Source organism: Syngnathus acus, chromosome 23 (assembly GCF_901709675.1).
Source record: "Syngnathus acus chromosome 23, fSynAcu1.2, whole genome shotgun sequence".
Classification (NCBI taxonomy): domain Eukaryota; kingdom Metazoa; phylum Chordata; class Actinopteri; order Syngnathiformes; family Syngnathidae; genus Syngnathus; species Syngnathus acus.
Window position 1 is genome coordinate 3296641 of NC_051107.1, and position 20078 is coordinate 3316718.

At 45.2% G+C, this 20078-nt stretch overlaps 1 protein-coding gene and 1 long non-coding RNA gene across 17 annotated transcripts in view; one reads left to right on the plus strand and one right to left on the minus strand.

The window, feature by feature from the left end:
• Positions 1 to 20078, minus strand: part of nav3 (neuron navigator 3) — a 101808-nt gene that overhangs the window by 41378 nt on the left and 40352 nt on the right. For 13 of the 16 annotated variants that reach the window (XM_037243848.1, XM_037243843.1, XM_037243851.1 and 10 more), the window contains exons 1-3: positions 18815 to 19102; positions 989 to 1106; positions 410 to 462 (exon numbers count right to left, since the gene is read on the minus strand). In XM_037243848.1, coding sequence (XP_037099743.1) covers positions 410 to 462; positions 989 to 1106; positions 18815 to 19066 — 423 coding nt within the window. In that variant the 5' untranslated portion in view covers positions 19067 to 19102. Of the gene's footprint in view, positions 1 to 409; positions 463 to 988; positions 1107 to 17663; positions 17918 to 18814; positions 19103 to 20078 lie in introns of those variants that run through there. The other 3 variants (XM_037243846.1, XM_037243845.1, XM_037243849.1) reach the window with 2 other exon arrangements.
• Positions 17939 to 19204, plus strand: LOC119117525. The gene is made up of 2 exons (XR_005096541.1): positions 17939 to 18649; positions 18862 to 19204. It is a non-coding gene; the product is annotated as an uncharacterized LOC119117525 (long non-coding RNA).

The window sequence follows — 20078 nt, forward strand, 5'->3', positions numbered from 1 at the left end:
TAATAATTTGACACCTAATTCCACATTCCAAGTATGCTAGGTCCTTCATAGCTTTTGGAGTTTATCTCCAGGAAACCCGCTTTGCCACCTGACTCTCAAGTGTCACCTTCCCTCTTCCTTCCTGGTTCTTTTAGCACCATTTCCTAAGTCGACTTCCACCACAGCTGGACTGGAGGAGTGAGTCAAAACAGCTGAGAAATGGCACCAAAAAGTGTGAAAATCAATCAGCACGCTCCTTTTGGAGCCAATCCCAAAGTTTCTCCTTAGATGTTCTGAGGCTTTAAATTAAATCCATCAATTTGGACTTCTCTAGGGTGACTTATTTATAAAAAAATAAATAAAAAAAATTCATGAGGTTGCGAATAATATAAATATAAAACTTACAAGATAAAAAAAAAATTAGACTCACCATTTGGGTTTGACTCCGGGGGCTCCCATTGATATCCTCCACCTTCTCATTGGCTGCAGGAGAGAGGACACCAAGTTTACTATCCGTCCACAAAACCTCTGGATGAGGTGCATGCAGCATGTGTAGGAGCGTCGGATGTGTGTGTGTGTGTGTGTGTGCACGAGGCGTCTGGGAAGCAAAGCTGCCTAATTCGTCAGCTGCTGCCGGAGAATTACTGACAGGCCAGAGCGTGGCCTCATTGTCTGTTTCGGGGCAAGCGGGGAGGGTAAAGTTTCAATCCGGCGGAGAGGGAGAGAAAAAGAGAGAGCATGTGTGTGTGTGAGCGAGCGCAAGAAAGTACAAACGACAGATTTAGGAGGATGGACAGCATCGGTAATGAGAGGTAATGGAGAAGAAATAGTCTGCATGAGGAGACGAAATGAAGAGGCACAAAAAAGGTCATGCACCTTTTTTTTTCATTTGTAACTCTAATAAATAATGGAAAAAAAGTACCTGCATGCAATATTGCTGTTTTTAAGATTTAAAAAAAAAAACAATGGCAGATCAATAAATGAATTAATTTGGAAAATGATCATGTACCTATTATCTGGATGATCTGCGCCAGCAGGACTCCATCGGTGACGTCCTGGCTCAGGTCCTTGATGAGCCGCGGACAGCCCGACTTAGCCAGGTAGTGATTAGCCCAGTCTGTGTAAATCTATAAACACACACCATAAAATAAGATTTTGTGCACATCCACGCTAAAGCAAAGACTTAAAAAGCATATTTGACGTGGCGAAGCTGTTGTTTTGCATATTTTACAAGCCCGGAGTGAGTCGTTACGAGGCGAGCACAATGACTCAACTGTTGCTCTTTTCATCTCAATTACTGCCCAATAAAGAACTGTGACCATTTAGTCATTTGCTATTAATATTTTACAACATGACCCAATTTCACTTTCCTTTTTTTTTTAATAATCGATTCCATTTATTGACTTTAACTCTCATGCTGAGGAAACACACAAGCGAGGGGTGTATAAACGGAGTCATTGATTTCAATCTAAGATATAAAAGGAGCATGACCTTGTATGTTTCCAGTGTTCCATCAACCCAGACCTCTTAGCAGTCTCTTAATCTTTCACTGGGGTCCATAAAGCGAGCGATAAGAGACACTTTGTCGGCCCGACAACGGACTGACGCCAACAGCTGCCTGTCCGTTGGGCAATACACAAGAGTGGCCAAGAAAAGAAGTTCAACGTCATCCATCCCTCCATCGTTCAGAAAATACCCTTTTCTCACCCCAGTGTGCTGCACGGCAACGTTACATTTATTGCCTCAATTGAAGTGGCGAAGTGATGCGTTCAAGTTAAGTGGGGAGATTCGCAAGCCCCCCCTCCCCAAAGCATCAGGCTGCACTACATTTACGACTCCTCAGCGACAGTGAGGAAGAGTTCAACCCGCTTGGCTCTTCTTTTATTTCCAAACCGTCTCCTGAGATGCTGACATCACGCGAGCGAGCATGAAACACGCACCACAAAAAGTCCTCCTCCTCCTCCTGCCTCATATTTACCTTCGTTGTTGAGTCGCCCTTCGGCGTGAGACATCCAGAGCGGCTCTTCTCTCCGAGGAGCTAACCCGCCCTCGGCGATCCTGATCACAATGCGGTGATTACATCGGCGCGGATATTATTGACAGAAGCCGCAGTGTCACCCCGCAACCTCTAGGGGGAAGAGCCAGACCGGAGGAGAGGACCGCATCCCATTCACGTATGCATCAATGCAGCATCAGCCAATGATTAGGCTCTTTAATCATGGCGCCGGTCCAACCCCGTCGAATAAATTAAGTTTAACGGCAGTCGAGGGGGGGATCGAGCACGTATGTATAATCGCTCGCAGCGGTGTAAGGCTGTCCTAAACAAGTCCTCCCATGGTTACGATGGCTCGAAAACTTGGCACGGGTTGCGCTCTCATGTGAGTCTTCAAGGTGATTAAATGCGACATAAAGCTCCATTCACAGAATAAGTGATGAGCAGAATGCAGGGACGGGAAATGCATGTGACGGGATGGGAAAGCTAGTCTGGGTTTGTAATTGCCTAGACATGCCACAAGATGGCAGTAAAGCATTTTTTTTCTATTAGACAAGTCCCTCATTTCAACGTAGTTCATTCATTTTTTTTTATATTAGACTTGGTTATGGCCTGAGCACAAAAATTATCGTATTTCCCGCACTATAAGGCGCACCGGATTATAAGGCGCACCTTCAATGAATGGCCCATTGTAAAATTTTGTCCATATATAAGTCCATACATTTGGACACACCTGCCGTAGTGGTTTAACATTGGTCCATATATAAGGCGCACCGGATTATAAGGCGCACTGAGAAAATTGGAGGTTTTTAGGTGCGCCTTATAGTGCGGAAAATACGGTACTTTTCAGTGACAGCCCCGTTGCCACTTTACACTCCCTATTTCTTGTACCGCTGAAATTAGCCCAGAGGCCAATGGTGGTTACGGCTTTTATTTCCATGACGACCGCGGCTAGTGTCATGATGGCTTTCGGTAAGGATCCAGCAAGCCACTGGAAACAGATTCCTGACAAAATTGCATATGGCTTTTGTCTGCGGACGCGCCGCACACCTGGAAGCCATTTTGACCGCATGGACTTTGAGCGGCAAGTCTGATGCATCTCGATTTTCTCCAAAACTGTCATTACCGTGTCCCGAGAGAGGAATCAGGTGAGGGGCCCTTCCTACGGGCGGCCTTCCAGTGTTCGCCCAAGCGGCGAGTCTCAAAGTTTCCCCTGGCGGACTCGCCGTGAGGAAATAACGGTGACGCTTAAAGCAAACTTAAATCAGGGTTGTTGCCATGCCGACTGTCAATCACGGCAAAAAAAATTCTGTCGGGGACTGTCCAGCTGTATTTACAAAGCCGATAAGTCAGCTACGCACACAGCGATAAAACGCAAATTAAACGCATCAGCAGACAAAATAAATATTGTTCATAAACGGGCGAAATGGCAAAACTCACCATCCCCCGAGTGAGTTTATTCAATTTGCTGACATGTCACAAACACTAGCTAACTTGAAAATGCGACTCAAATACTTGACAGATTATTTGACTTTAAAAATATCTTGCGTTACCGATCTTATTCCGCTTTCAAGCCAATCCCCTAATGTGACATCACCGCAAAGATCGGAGAATAGATTTAAACCGCCAAGACGTTCAGTCATCGTTTTGTCGTCCGCCAAGCCACTTTGTCGCTTTCGCATAAGTGCTGAGTCGAAAATGACATAATTATACGCAGGCCTGCGAGATGTTTTTTGAACGCACAAGAAAAAGCATCTATGTGGATGTTATTTTTGGGTCCAATCAGATTTCAGTCTAGCATGTGTTGCCATGGTAATCGAATTTGTCCAGTGACTTCAGAATCACTCGCCTGAATAATTTCAACTGTATTAGTTAACCAGTCAGATTGTGTTGGCCTTCGATGATGTCATCAATTTTCTGTCATCTGATTGGTCGGTTTATTCCAACCAACTCGGACTACTCTTAAAATCCCGATTTGAATAAATAATCACAGAGGCCGTTATCGGACATATTATGTCACTCGCAGAGAAAGCCCATTTTTGAATTTCAGGGCGCGATTAATAGAAAGCAGACGTGGAATTATAGATGAGGTTAGTCTTTAGAAGCTTCCGATAATGATGGATGGTTGGTTGTTAGTTCACAGAGACGGAGTGACGGTGATGTAAAGTTCAGAAATGATGAATCGGTCCAAATGTATTTTGTTGGTCGCCAAGAAGGCATTTGTGACTTTGTGATGTGATCTTTGCATGTCAGCATTTATGTTGCAGACTTTTTGAAGGTTTTGAAGTACTGTAACATCAATGCTAATATCCCTGTCTATGGTGTTTCACATTATATGTTAGCATTGAGCTAGTGGATTTTGTTCGCTTGGTCGGATATATTTACTGTTTAAATATACAATATTTATTTCTCTTTTGTTTTGAACGTCAATTTTTCATGGACCGGGAGAGTTACATCGCTTATAGCACGCACGCTTGGCCTCTTCGTTTTAATAACTGTGTTGAAAGGATTTAGGAGGGGTGAAACAATTTTTTTTTTTAAATGATTGTAGGTCATTCTGGAATGATAATTGGGCTTCACTTGCACAATTTACAGGAGCTGTTGTTCAGATGTCAGGGAGGGAGAATAGCGTGCGTCTTGCGTCTAGCTTTTTAGCCTCAAGATGGTCGTGAGTGTCTCGGGGCCTTTGTCTATTCTCGGATGTCTCGCAACTCTTTGTAATCACTCTTTCTTCCGACTCGCCTCCTCCCACTAACAAACACGCAAATAAATCAGCCAGCTACCATGTCATTAGTAGCCTGTCGTGGTGAGAAAACTCCGAAGCAAATTCACAGCCAACAGATGTGCGCGGGCTAGCGTGTCGTTGACAAAAAAAAAAAGTGTGAGTCACGACTGGATTTGTCACACACACCGGCACCTGAATCAGATTCAACTTCACAATACGAAAGCACATCTTGCACCAAGCATCGCTGCAGCACTTTTCCGTGCATTACTCAGAGTCACCAGCAGGGGGCTGTACTGCACCGATCCTGCTATGAAACCAGCTGCCATTCAAATGAAATCACTTCCAATATTTACAAGCTAATGGTTCATTCAAGGACCATTGAACCCACTATTGAATCACACATTATGAGACCACGTGGATTCAAACGAAAAAAAATATTTTACCATACTGTCACGGTACATCACATGACAGGTTGCATTGATTCCATCATCTTCGGAAACTGCAGTGTGCCCGGCTACACACAGTCTGCACAGCTTTGAATTTATTAGGCGAGCGGTGTGTGTATTGCTGAGTGCGAGCAAATCAGGGGAAATTGGGGCCGTGACCTTCGGTGGTGAGAGGACTAATAGTCCTGTCGACCAATTCCAGGGCGTCAGCAGAGCTTCCTTCTGTAGTGCAAACATGATTTGATTCAGAAAGTCAGAGATGCATTTAGACCATGCAGAGAATTTTCCCTTCATAAATCGGGTCCAACGGCACATACTGACGTGATGACGCTCGCACGGACTCAAAAGTGGAAAAACAATACCTGCCGTGCTTTCTAAGCTCCTGATGCCACCCGGCTTCCAGTAAGAGTCCATCTTATGCAACCATTAATGACTCCCAGCAACAGGTTAAATAAGTCAGCCAGATATTTACTGTAAAGTGGCTCCGTGCGGATGTGCTAAACATCTGACTCGCCGCTGACTCACGTGTGACGACTGCTGAGTCACAGAGAGTCCAGGGAATGTGGTTTTCCCTCGCAGCCCGGCTTGGATGTCTTCCCCCACTTTCACTCGCCAGCAGACTGTGAGTCACACATATTTGCCGCGCGTGTCAGTGTTGCTTTTGATGGATCTTTACCTCCACACGTGCTACTCCAATGAATTACAATTAAAGATTGTTATGATGGACTTTTGGAATGGTGGCCATCATATCCAGATGTCACTAGCGCAAGTGCAACGTCGCCGGCTTTTCGTCAGGATTTCCTCAGAGTGGCAAATGGGCTCGCTTTGACAGATGTATGTAGGATGGAAACAGGAAACACACAAACACTGTCACTTCCAGGTCGCTATCGATCATAGGTGGCAAACCTGAGGTACGGGGGCCAGATACGGCCCGCCACATCATTTTACGTGGCCATCGACTTTGTGTCATTACTAAAATTACAAATTGCCTTAAAATAAAATAGATTTAAATAAATAAAATAAATAATAATATAATAAAGAATATAATATAATATAAATACCATTTTAAAAATAGAGTAATTGCAAGCAATTTTTTATTACCATTTGTCTTTTTAAAGTATTTGAACAATTTTTACTAGTCTTTGAGGGAAACGACTGTGTCATTACTAAAATTACAAATTGCCTTAAATTTTTTTTAAAATAAATAATAATATAATAAATAATATGATATAAATACAATTTTAAAAATAGAGTAATTGCTAGCAATTTTTTATTACCATTTATCTTTTTAAAATATTTAAACAATTTTTACTAGTCTTTGAGGGAAACTATGACTATGATGAGGCCCACGACCAAAATGAGTTTGACACCCCTGCGAGTATAGAAGTTGACACAAGGAGTCACAAAGGGGATGGGAGGGGGCAGGGGGAGGTCCGGCTCCACGTGAGACCCTTCGCTTCCAGTGCAGCAGCTACGAAAACAAATCCAACGGAAAAAGGAGTGTGTGTGTGTGTGTGTGTGTGTGTTTTCAAGGGCAGAAAACGAGGCAAGAGGTAACCAGAGAGCGGCAAGTAAATCAGGCCCCACAGTCAAAATATAATTTAAAAAAAAATTCCCTTTGAATATTCACCTTGCATTTTTTGTTGTATTAGTCCCGCAATTAATTAATTAATTGATATACAGCGGTATAGCGCTAACATGTCTCTCAATCAATGTTTTTAAAACATTGCTGGGACTAAAAGAGAAGGAGAGTATTTTTTTTTTGGAATGATTAAACCTGCAAAATTTCCATTCCATTTGACCTGCTGACATTGAATCACCTGTCAGCCATTTTGAATGGTGAAAAATGCCCCATACGTCTTCTTTAAGTCAAGTGTTAACAGCATCCTTTCCCTTCCGCGTCCGTTCAAAGGCTCCATTAGCGTGCCTAATTACACAAGTGTAGCTTTCTACACTCCAGAGCGCACGGTGAGCAATAAGTCATATCGGGTTACGTGAACCCACCGGCTGACAGCGTTATTAATGACCCCTTCCTAATGGAACGAGAATGACAGCAGGTTCACAACCACAGGCAGACCAAAGTGAAAAAAAGTTTGGGAATCACACGTCCCCTCACGTGGGTCCCTTCCAATGACTCCGAACTAATTCTGCTAAATTAAGCCTTCAAATGGGAACGTTGGAAGTGGGCTCGGAATATGTTGACCACCGCCGTCGTGTTCTGGGCCAATAATAATGCTCCAAAATCCGCTATTAGGATCCCGCAAAAGGGACATCTGTATATGTGAGACTGACCTCAATGTAAATCCATCTGTGTCAATATGACACAGAAGTCCTTGATGCCAATCGAAAAAGTGGGCGGGGCTAAGAAGACAAGGTTGGATTGCCACATTTACACCTTTCAAGTTCTATGGAAATATTTCCACCACTTATAAATGCTTTTTTTTGTAGACTGTTAGTGTAAATTAGTGTCAAGTGAGGCCTCACAAATGTCCGCCGAAGATGTCAATCAACGGAGTAGCGCAACAAAAACAGATCACGGAACATCCGATCAGATTCTAATCCGGCGAGGATATTGCAGAAAAGAAAAATTCTGAAAATGTATTACTCATCATGTGGCACAAGTTGACACACTGCAGATCAGGATCCATCGGACATGCACGAAGAGCGTGATTCGATTAGCGGCGCACCAGAAGCACATTGCCAAGTGGCTTGCGAAAGACGAGCCAGGCTTGTTTGAAATCAAAAATTTACCGGAAAGGAATCCCCCCCAGCTTAGAAAAGAACCCAAAGAATGGTTCTGTCTGGCCTTTGTCTCAATGAAATCACGTTTTATTGTTGGGTTGTGGATTGAAGTCTTACCATCTACAATTTCTTTCCGATCCCTTCGGCCCAACTATCCCAGCAAAGAACTCAACACCTGAGCCGGGTTGTGATTTGGATTTACCATCCCAATATAACACAGTTAGACAAACCTCTTGGAAGAGATAGCGAGTCGTATATTCACGGATGGATTCAGAATGGCGACCCGACCCCCCCCCGAGCTCCCCCGCACAGCAGCTGCAGAATCAACGTATAAACATATGCGTCTCCTCGGAGGCCGCGGCGTGATCGTAAGTGCTTTTCAATATGGTGGGTGGGGTTCGACGAGGTACTCAAAGGCGCCCTTACCTAGTAAATCAACAGGCGGTTTGGATTTCCCCGAATGAAACGCTGGAGAGTTCACATCACGATAGTTTTCGATACGTGAGGATTGCCGATAATAGCGGTTAGCTTAATGGAAGCGCTCGCTAATAGTTAAAGAAACAACGCTAATTTACTGAAAAGACTGACATTTATTTGGAACGCCGTTCCATTTCACAATTAGCTCAGAAGGAAAAATCCTTTAGTGCGGCTTTTTTCCTAGTACATCTGCTTCTTTTTTTTTTTTTTTCTCCACTTTTCCATTCTATCCATCATCCATGTGACAAGCTAACAGAAATAGCGGTGGCATGATTTGTCGGGATAAAATATATGACTGCGTTTTGGGAAAATACTACTTCTTTTTCATTTTAAGGGCAACCCCTTAATTATTTCTAAAGCCCAGAGTTCTCCACATGGCTTTCAGATGACTTTCTTTAGCGAATGTAACGAAATAACCCAAACACTGTGATTCATTTTCACCATCCAGTGCCGTCTCTCAACTTTTCACCAATTTCTGGAGCCCCGTCTTATAAAAAAATCTCATTCCAGCGACTCAACAGGCCAGTTCCGTTATATACCACGTTCCAATCATCTTGATCGCAAACATTTAACTGCGCTTGAGCCTCGGTGAGGAATGCATGTCGCCTCCGCAATGTCGATCTAGCGATGGTTTCCCACGGACGCAGCGACCTGAGGGCCGCTCAGGTAAATACACTCGCTGACCTTCAGTAAACACAAGCCGGGCTTTACTGCTCCTTATCTGGGCAGTTCCCGGAGGTGACAAACGCACCTTAAATTGAAATCTTCAGCAGCAGGGTCGATCGATACTCTCTAATTAGCGCTGAGTATAGCTATGCTAACTCACACAAATTTACCTGAAAGTTCAATTAGACTCCACGGAAGTGAGTTGCGATGTATGTCGAGCTTAACTCACTATCTGTAGCTTCCACCCGCCAAAGCGCCGCGACCTTCTGACCTCGACGGTTTGTTAAACAAACTAGCGGTGATGCGGAGAGTGCAAAAGGTGCCTCGCCTTACGTGAAGCCCCGCCTCCTTCCTCCCTGCAGGAATGTGACAGAATGTCGTAAAAAGTTGCGCAACAGCGAAGCACTTCAAAAGACGACTCGGACCATTAGGTCCGTAAAGCCCCCCGGGGCGACTGAGGGGGGGGTTGAGGGGTGCTGACTCTTGCAAAGGACTTTTAGAGGCTAATGTGAGGCCCTGCGCATCGAGACGAAACCTCGATCGATAATCGACGTGTTCAATGCAAACGAAGGTGGATAGGGTGAAAAAAGAAAATATTTTACAGCCTTCAGCCAAGAGTTTCTCTTATGGGGATTTCAAGATAACTACCTGTCGAGAGTCAATCAATAGTAGCGATCAAGGCATTAAGCGAGATCACCGCAAAGTACCGAAAAACCGGTATCAAAAATCAAACCCTTTAAAACCAGGATTGAGATCTCCTGAAGAAATCCACCTGGAGGAACTCCAAGCGGACCACGCAGTCTCCTTTTCGCCGACAGCAGTCATAACGGAACCTCGACAGTGCGAGAGGAGTCGGCGCGCAAATTGCGGCGGCTGGAAAACAAGATTACGGCTGCCTGTAAACACAATGAGCGTATAAAAGATGAACGGGGATGTCGGCGTGTAATTGTCAAAGGGAATTAAAAAGCGGCGAACAAGCTGTGCGTGTGTGACAGACTGTCAGGAAGAATGAGGTTGAACCGTATTGATTCCCATTTTCTTCTCCTTCCTTTGAATATTTAACAAAGCCGTAAGCACATTTGTTGCGCTTCATTAAGCAATGCTATCATGTTACATTTCCGCTAACGCTAGGAGGCTAATCTCCTTCCCTCCAATGTCACCGATAAGCTATCTCTTATCTTGTATCGCGACTTCGAAACAGAATCAAACATATCCCCTCTCATTAGGATATCAGAGTCATACCAAAGGCCATTTATCTCCTCTCAACCAGACCCGGCTAATTGAATCGAGCGCGATAGCAATCTGCTAGCGAGCGTGTCAGTGGATTAGCATGGCTTGTCACCAAGGTAACCCCAGAGCGGGGGAGGCGATCCCAAGTCGCTCGGCGCAGCATCCCGCTCTCAATATCCGCCTGATAGCGCTCGCTTCCTTCCCGGGGCCCGAGTGACCAGTCATCTCTCTCGATCCTTCGTCGAGCAGGAAATGAGAGCAGATGCGCGAGCGGACTGTTTTTAGCTAACATTATCTGACCCAAAAATCTAGAAAGTTTCAATTCGATAAAAATGAAGAAAACTATAACTTGCTCTCTGTTCATTCTTCTCACTCCTGTGGAGGTTTCAAACCATCATCATGAAGATGAATTAGCTCTAACTCACAAAAACACTTTGGCTAGTTAGCGGTCTGATCTTTGCCCATCCTCTCTCCTCTTTCCGTTCTCATGAACTCCAAAGCGTGTCAACTGCTTTTTCTCCCTGGAGCACCATCTTCCTTCTCCTCCTCTTTTTTTTCAGAGAATCGCAACAGGCCAGAGATTGGAAGAAGCGCATCTTGAGAATGTCGTTAAAGGCTCAGATAAGGTCATCTTAGATAAGGTTGTCCTAAGGCATATTGAAAATTTACAACCTAGATCCCTAATTATAATTTCTTTTCCCGATATTTTGGTTGGTCCAAACCAACAGGCATCCCTCCTGTCGGCATCTGTTTAGTGGGTGTTTTATGGTTTTTATCTTATCTCCTTGAAACCAGTCTCGCAATCATGATTTGCTTCCCGCTATTTTTTTTAGCTGCAGGAGATGAGACAGAGCGGGAGAGATAAACGGCATCGCTCGGGGGAGATAGGACTCGTGTTTACGTTCGATCGCTGTTACAGGCCGCTAATGGATTGCAGATATTTAGGTGAGACGGATCCCGAGCGGCTTTCCAGACATGCTACCTTTTGATAAAATGGAAGAACTCAAAGGTAGTCGTGACAAAGTTTTCAGCTTCAAGATGAAACCGTCGCGAGATACAACCAAGACTTTGCTCGAATGTCATTCCAGATCATCAGGATTCCTGAAGGTCTCGAATGAAACCTCTACGGATGCGGCGAACCAAAGCCACATCCTGGACCCGATGAGGGGAAATTGTACTTTAATTGCATTCAACCCTGACAAAGGCCGTCTATTTTGTGTTTGTTTATTTAGGTTGCCGTGCGGAGTGGAAGGAACGTTTCGAGTGACGTCAAGGGGTCCGTGACGATGCGGTCAACAAGGCGCATCAAAGGAAGTCAACGTTGTCAGTTTTACCGTAAATAACCCAAAGAAAATCGTATTTTGTCTGTTCACGCTCATCGAAGTGACATATGTATTTCACGTCTATCATCATAACTGCTTTTTTTTGACTTGGTGGCGTATCTCCTTTCACACACCTTGATGTCCCGAAGGTGTGTGTGCCAGTCGCACACATTCCCCAGCTGTCTTTGAAATACACCTCCAGACGTTTTCTCGGAAATGTCTTCGGAGAGTTCTGGATGAGGAATCGAAGCCCATAAACTCAAGTTGCATCCCAGATCTTTTTTTTTTTTTTTTTTTTTTTAAAACTCAAGCAGACGCACTATGACACCACACACACATGCACAGTTGACAACTACAAATCACACAACAGTCTCTTAAATTGTTCTCTTTTCTAGCCACAGCCACACTTCTTTCCATTACTGACAGATGCGAAAAATTAAATAACATCAAATTATTATGAAGTCAACCAAGCCTTTTTTTTTTTTTTTTTGCAAACGTCAGCAGCAATAAAGCAACGGGAGCTATCTCGGTGTGCTTCGAATTTGCCGAGCTGTCTTTTCGGTCTAATCTGCCTTTTACAACCTCGTGTAAACGAACAGACCGGTTTTAGTTGCGTGCCGAGATGTCAAGACGAGACCTGGTGACCTCAAAGCGGAGCCAACGCCACTAAAAGTGTCCCCCAGAGCTTCCAGATGCGAGATAATTTCAAGACACAAGTAACAAGACAGAATCCAATAATGGCTTCTAACTCCTACCCGTAACCTCTGACCTCAACCATCATAATTCGCCCCTTCCAGTCAATATTTTCCAAATAATTCCTTTCTCTGGTCTGTATATATCATGAATGTTTGGACTTTTTTGTTTTTTTTATGATGCACACTCGTCGGAACGGCATGTGTTTGAATATATACAAAAGAGGATTGCGCAACATCTGCTGAGCATGCATTGGAAACGTCACGCAGTGTACAGAGTGTGAGTGAAGCCAGATCTCCAAAGTTGTATTTGGTCATGCTCCGTCGCTCATTCTTTCAGCAATGTGGTACATTGCGGCCTTCCCTCGCTGTATATATTTCATTCAATGTTCCTAATATTTCCTAAAAAAAAAAAAAAACCTCTGCATCTCATCCAAGCTATTTTTCTATGCATCGTTACGACCACAACGTTCTGACCTCCCACCGTGAAAACTACAACGGAATGACCCACTAAAACTCGAGTCCATGTGGGGGGAATTAAAATCCTGGCCTGTAGTTTTATGAGGTCCCAATTCAACACCTATGGGGCAGATTTAGTTGAGTGTTTATACTCTAAATAATAACTTTACTGCACTCTTGGTAGATTTGTTGGTCTAACGGAGTATTCCCCGAAAATCGTTGTTTCGCCTTGATCGCCGACAGTTGAAGCAGATGGAAGCTAAATTTAATTCAGCGGCGTTGACGAAAGACGGCCGTAATTCCGCGTGTCACTCAACATCAACAAATACGGGCAAATATTTCTCCGTAATTACACCTCTCCTGACCTCCGCGCCCGGCGCTTGAAACGACCGCACGTGTCAAGCGGTACCTCGGCAGTCCAACTTTGACGAAGTTAGCGAAGCACTTGACGTGGACGCCAACGCTCGCCGGACCTGGTGCCACTTCCAAGGAAAACATCGAGCGGCTAATGCTCCCGGCCCAGAATATTGGGCCAAAGTGTCCTGTGCTGAGGACAGACGGATTGCGGTAAATGAGTCGTAACTGCTGTTTCAGCTGGGAGGAATTGCGAACGGCGACGGAAAATAGATCCACTTTTCGGCCACCTTTTATATAAAAGTGACTCATCGAGGCTAAAACGTTCCATTGGACGATCATCTGATGCTTATCACTTAAAGAAATATAAATAAACACCTTCAAAGATTCACAGCCAAAAAAACAGCAAATGACATTTTTAGAATCAAATCATTTTAGAGCACACCCAAAACTTATCCAGAACGAGAAAGACCATCAGTCTTCTTGCAACCTACTTTTTGAGAGTGTGTGGCCACCGCCAACGTTCTCCAGATATCCATCAACATGTGGAGTTTTGCGGGTTGTGGGAATGGACCTCTCGACCCTTTCTTCCTCTCTCGAGTCTACCTTGGAAATGATTTATGGGATTGACCAGGAGACAGTTTGCGAGTCCCGTGAGCGGCATTGCGAATAGTTGCCAGGTAAAGTCCAGCAACCTGATGAAGGACATGCCGTAGGTGTGAGCAACCGACCACAGTCAATTTCCAGTCACCCTTCCCTGGTACAGACGTGGCTGAGAATCAGGTCAATCTCTTCCTCAGTATTCAAGCAGACTGTCCAGGCGTTTTATCTTTCCCACACTTTTAATACTCACAGCCCAATGGTAACCCCTCCCCCCCTCCCCCTCCTGTCGTGGTCTGGCCTATTGTATAACACTAACGCCATATTGCTGCCTGTGCCAAAGGATTCTTACCCCCTAGACACTGTAACTCTAAGCCTCCCACCATAGACTAATGGACTCTGTCAGGCTAGCGGAAATGAATATCAGCCAATCTCGAAGTCCGGGGAAGAAGAGGCGACGTGATTAAATCTACTCGTCGTGAACGGTCGAATCGATAGGATGGGAAGGATTTTAATCAAACGGTAGGTTTGAATTTATGTCATGTCAATGATACAAACCTGCTTTGTCCAACTCCCACAGAATTTTCTTGGCACGATTTTAGAACTCCACCCTCGGTTCACTTCCTTTCTTTGACTGCAACCTGCAGAGAAATATTTCTGTACCTAATGCCATTGACACCACTATTAAGATTTCTCCACTCCCACTTTTCCTTCCCGGCCCTTCTGATTTCCTTCCCCCGTTGACCTCGGCGCCCCCCCCCCCCCCTTCCGAGCTTCCATTGAGCGTTTCCCACCACCGCCAGGCGAAAAGGAGGCAGCCAGATGCTGAGGGCGATTACGGCTTGAAACCTGAATGAGGTGCCTGCATCTGCTTTCAATCCGGAGGCGAGTTAACTCCTACCAATGCACATGGACTAAACGATTCAAGAAACTTGCTACTACTTTCACTAGGCGTCTTATTTTTGAGAACGCCGCAGGCTTCCCCTAAGAGTCCTGAATGAGGACAGCAGAACGAACACAAAGACTAGACCAGAAGAACCTTTAGTAGTTTGGGTCACATCCCATGGCAAGTCCAGATGACCCAGAACTGAATAAGTCGTACAATAAATGTCTTGATGGATGGATTAGAAGATGTCAAGAATATGGATAGTGTTGAAATCAAATTTCAAATCCAGTCTATTGACACGCTATCAAACAAAAGCAGAAACAGATGTTCGACATACTCTGGCAGATCGAAGGGCTTCATATTTCAGTCTTGAAAATGTCTGCAATGGGAAGTTGCAGTTGAGTGATACAAAGGCCTCTTTGGTTTCATCTGTGGGCAGCTGACTTGAGTTGGACAAGCTCAGTCAGGAACTGAATTCTGGGAGATACAAGCAAACTCTTGTCGTCGACTTATAAGTGTGTTAGTCCAGCTCCCATTAACTCATTCACTACCATTGACGAGAAAAGACGTCAACGGGGAATGAGATTCTGGACCGACACAGAGGCGCTGACCTTACAAAAGAAGGTCGTCTTTCCTTTGGCAGGAATATTTTATAAGAGAAATTTATAGTTCAAATGATACATAAAATTCATCTTTGGAAGTATGAGACGGTACAAAGCCTTCAATGACAAATCCAAGAGGTTGAAGGAAAAAACAAAAGTGGGCTCCGGAATACCTCACAGGATGTCGAAAGTAAACTTTCATGTGACAATAACGCAAAAACATCAGCCAGTAAATAAAGCCAAATTCCACACGTTTATGTGTCAGGAGACAAAAACAAATTCAGCAGAACTTCATTGGCCATGTGGAAGAGGCCAAGGGAGGAACCCTCCAAGAGAGACTCTCAAGGGCTGGCAGCTTGTTTGATATTTTTTATGGGCAAGGTTAATGCGCTGGAAAAGCAGAGGAAGCAATATAGCCATGTTGCATCTTTTGCTCTTCTTGTCCCCCCCCCTCGACTTGAAGAGACTGAAAATGTTCCACTCACAAACTTACAACCCTTAACCACACACTGGGATATGTTTTAAACCACCCAGGAAGAGCCAAGTCCAAGATTGACGTGACTTCTTCTGATCCCAGACTGGAAAGTCGCAACGATCTTGGATCGAAAAAGTTAAATAAGATCGTATTTGTTGTTTGGGAGTAGTGATGTGTCTAAATGTCATTTGAAACGGGAAAAAACATTTAAGATGAGTATAAAAGCCGTGCGGGAAGAAACCGCCACCCGCCAGGCCACCGCAGCTCGCTTTACATCGAAGCGTTTGCATGCAAGAGCGGTTTTGTGTTCTATTTATTGGTCGGAAATTCCAAACGGTTCAACTTTGAAACCAGACAAAAGGCAATGACAGAGAAAAGGTGACTGGTTCATCCAGAAGAAAACAGTTGACAGATGGAGTGACAGAACTGGGCCAGGTGTGTGTTTGCGCTTCTCGCAATCGGATCTGGCTCAAAAAAGAAGCGGAAGGGCAATCGGTAGATATGACAAATGCGGTGTACAGGTAAAGGTCACGAGGAAAAATATCAGGGAGTGGAATAAAGTCCGTCTCCTGTTTGCCGAAGACACAAAGAAAAACTTCGGAAAAAGACTGACAGGAGACGGAGTGGGAAAAAAAAATGGCGGAACGGTGAAAGGAATGAAAATAAGACAACAGCAAAGACAGTGTTGATGGACATGAGTGAAGGAATAAATAAATGGACGTGGTCCTCAATGCTTTACATCCCAACGACGAGAAAACCCGTCATTGAAGGCACTTTCAAGCACATTAATCAGCCGGATAAACAAAAAAAAGCACCGTCAAGGATTTTTCCTCGAAACGTTTTGGCAGCAAGTCTCTTTTTGTCTTCATTTGCGGGTGTTTTGAACTGCTGTGGTCGGACTGTAAACAATTCTGTGCGTTCTCACTCCAAGATTTAAACACCGAGGTCACCACGCACGGCCGAGAAATCAAATACCGTCTTTATGCTGGTCGTAAAAGCATCGGAAAGGATAATATTTGGACCAATATTTCCCCCTTTTTGACCTATGGGGTCACAAGATGACTGACTTCCGATTAGCCCAACGCAAGACCGGCGTGGCATTCCAGAGCCTTCCCTAATCTCGCCGGTTTGAAGTCCAACCAGAACGCCGCTCACTCCTTCCCCGTGATTTGTGTTCCAGATCCAGCTTCCAACACAGACCACCCATGACATATTAAGTTCCCATCCTGCCCACCCCTCCTTCTCCTCTCCGGCTGCCGCTGTTATTTCAGCAGTGTCAGAACAGACAGGACCCAACCGAGCCAGAGGAGACGCTTTGAATGTTGGCATGATGGATTCAATAAATCTATCACGGGTTGTTTTCTTTAAACAGTCATCCGTTGTCTGTTGCTTCAACTACCGTGCAAAATTTCTTGACACGACCCATACGCATAAATTGAATAGCGCTCAAATCCACAAATACTTAAAGCATTCCAACGGGGGCTAATAAATACCCATTAGACGGGTGGAATTCATTTTAAAGACGTTGCTTGAATAAATACTTGATTTGGCTACGGGCTTTGGATTTGGTGATTTACGATTTGGTCTATACGAACATCTGATTGCTTGTCTGCTGAGAGTAAATTTGACAAAATCATTGAGTCTCAGTAGAATACATACAGTTGTGGGTCTGCTTTATAGTTTATCAAATATATAAGTCATATTTCATCAGTATTATACCTCGCGGGATGTTTAGATCGAACACGTCATCCTGAGTCACAATCGTTTCCCATCCCGCTATCTCAAAAAGTGATGCAGCAGACTTTTTGCATATGCTTTCCGCCCTTGGGAGCTTACAAGAAATAATCAACAGGAAGCTTTGAAGTGAGTGGGTGAGTGCATCTGGCACTTGCCAACATACTTTTCGTACTTAACAACGATCCGGGATGAGATTCTATGCCAAATGGAAAATCGCAACCTTTGGCATTGAAGACGCGCTCACCGGGAAAGTTGAAAAGTGCAAATTGATTAAATACCGGTATTAATTCTGACAGCGATGCGGAAGATCAACCCCGATCAGGAGTGGTGGCACTCACACTCCATTGAAAGCACAGTCAACTCAGATCCGCTCTTCATTCCGACTCGTCATCGCGTAACGCCAGAGGCTAGAGACTAATTTGAGCTGTCAGAGGGGAGAATACACCAGGAGGAGCCTACGTCAGCCCTTGTTCTCATCTCCTTCTCTCAGGAGCCTTTGACAAGCCAAACTCATACGAGGACTTAACAAGGAAGCGTGTTAAAGAATGCAGGTGGTGTACAAAATCAACAAACACTCCCCGAAAAATGTAAACAGTCATTCAGGACCATCTGGTTTGCCGCCCCAAACGGGTTGTAGAAGTCATCAAAACAGGAAATACACACTCGTCCATCGCCGGCATTTAATAAACACCCACCTGAAGGCCCTTCTAGAAATCTAAGGGTTGAGCTGTCACTCAACACGAGGATTGCGAAATCCAGCTCACATGTGACAGTTTAATTGCAACCCTCTTCGATGAACCGACTTGTCCTTTCAGTTGGTTCAGGTGCACGTCTTCCCGAAGCCAACATTGCTACAACTTTTTCCGGTATCTGTGAAATATATGAAACCAAAAACAGAAGGGGAAACCGTTTCCGAACTCGAATGGAGCAATTCACTGGGGCCCCGAAAGTCTCCGAGTCAGTCACGGCCATGCTGTGAGGATTTAGAAGCAAGCCAGGGGAGTTCGGACCCAAGCTTTGATGTCTCCAGCCCACGTTTCCTCTGAGTCACGAGTAAGCTCTGCTGCTTTTGTTTGCTACCGGACGTTGAAAGGAAGAGGACGCATGGACCGGCCAGATTGGGAACTCTGACAGCTTGTGACGCGGTGCAGCTCTTGGCGGGGATTTTTGAAAAGTGACCACGCCTCTTCTGCCAGAGCTTGAGAAAGCAAAGCAAGGGAAAACACTCTCTGGGTCGATAGCAACCACCATTTGGCCGTGTCAGGTAAATAAATGATCCTAATGATCTCGACTAGTTCCTGCAAACGACACAGATACCGATGAGGTAATCCCGTCCTCATCAAAACAAAACGTAGTGAGTCATCACCCACACCAAAGCCTCACATGCACCTGCTCAACCCAATAAGAAAAACTCTTTGTGTAAACCAACCTTGCAGATCCTGCTCTCCTCAGTTTCCGCCTTGGACTTTCCCTCAGGTGTCCTCGCAGATTGGTACTCTGATTTGACGGACAGCTGGCAGGAGAGCGCTGGGACGCCCTCGCTCGCCTTGAGCTCCTGCTGCCGGGCCATGTAGCCGTGAGAGGCTGCGGCCCGGATAGCGCTCGGGATGGGGAGCGCCGTGTGGACCGGCTTCACCGTGGAGGGTTGCCTGAGCTTGGAGGCGACGCCAACTACCGGCATGGTATACTTGCCTCCGTTTCCAAAACAATAATAAAAGACTGGGACACGCCGGGTCCCGTGACGGAGGGGAATTGAAGAAACCACAATCGAGAAAACGAAATAAAACGAAAGTAAAAAAAAAAAAAAAAAAAAAAAAAAGGAGCAGTTGCCTCTCAGAGTGAGAGGAAAGCAACTGCGCTCACTCTGCAGCCCAGAGCGAGCAGGACATACAGAAACTGAGAAGGCTACTCCTTCTTCCTCCAATTCACCCCCTCCTCCTTCTCCTCCCACAAGCAACTCTCCACCCTCGCCTTCATCTCTCCCTTTCTCACACACACACTGGCTCAATCGCACTGTCAGCAGCGTACCGCAAAGTCGGCCGGAGAGGTTCAAGGGGACACGAACTCCTCCGAGGCGGCACTCTGTAAAACCACCTCACAGGGCGCGTTGTCCTCGTGTTTTCCTGAACACAACTGGATCTCACTTGGTCTCACTAGGTACTGGAAGTAGAATCAGCACAATGATATACTGACTTTACCCTAAACCTAACCCTATCCCTAAACCTAACCCTGCTGCATCCAAGTCATACCACCATCAAGAATCTCTGAGAAGACCCTGATATGGACTTGGAGTAGCACGAGCTCCAACGTGTTTCCAATCATGCACCAGAGGCGATGGTGACAGGCCTAAAACAACAGGACAGCACGTAAATGAATGGCAGGCGTCCAACTCTGGCTCTCTGTAGCACCGCCTGCGGTGCCGCAGGGATCGGGGCTGACTTGGCTGGCGTTCAACCACTCAGGACTGTCTGGAAAGCCGCCTTTGACGAGCTCCCATCACGGTGGGTCGCTCAGACGGGTTTCCGCCGATGTGAAGAAAACGATCGAGGCGTTAAAACGGATGTGGCTTGCCGAGAGGGAGCCAGGTAGTCGCACGATCAAGAAGCCGTCTCGCTAACATAGCGCTGATTGTCTTTATTTAATACCAGAGACCAGATCCAAAGTCAACACGAGCAAAGCAGATCGGAGGTTTT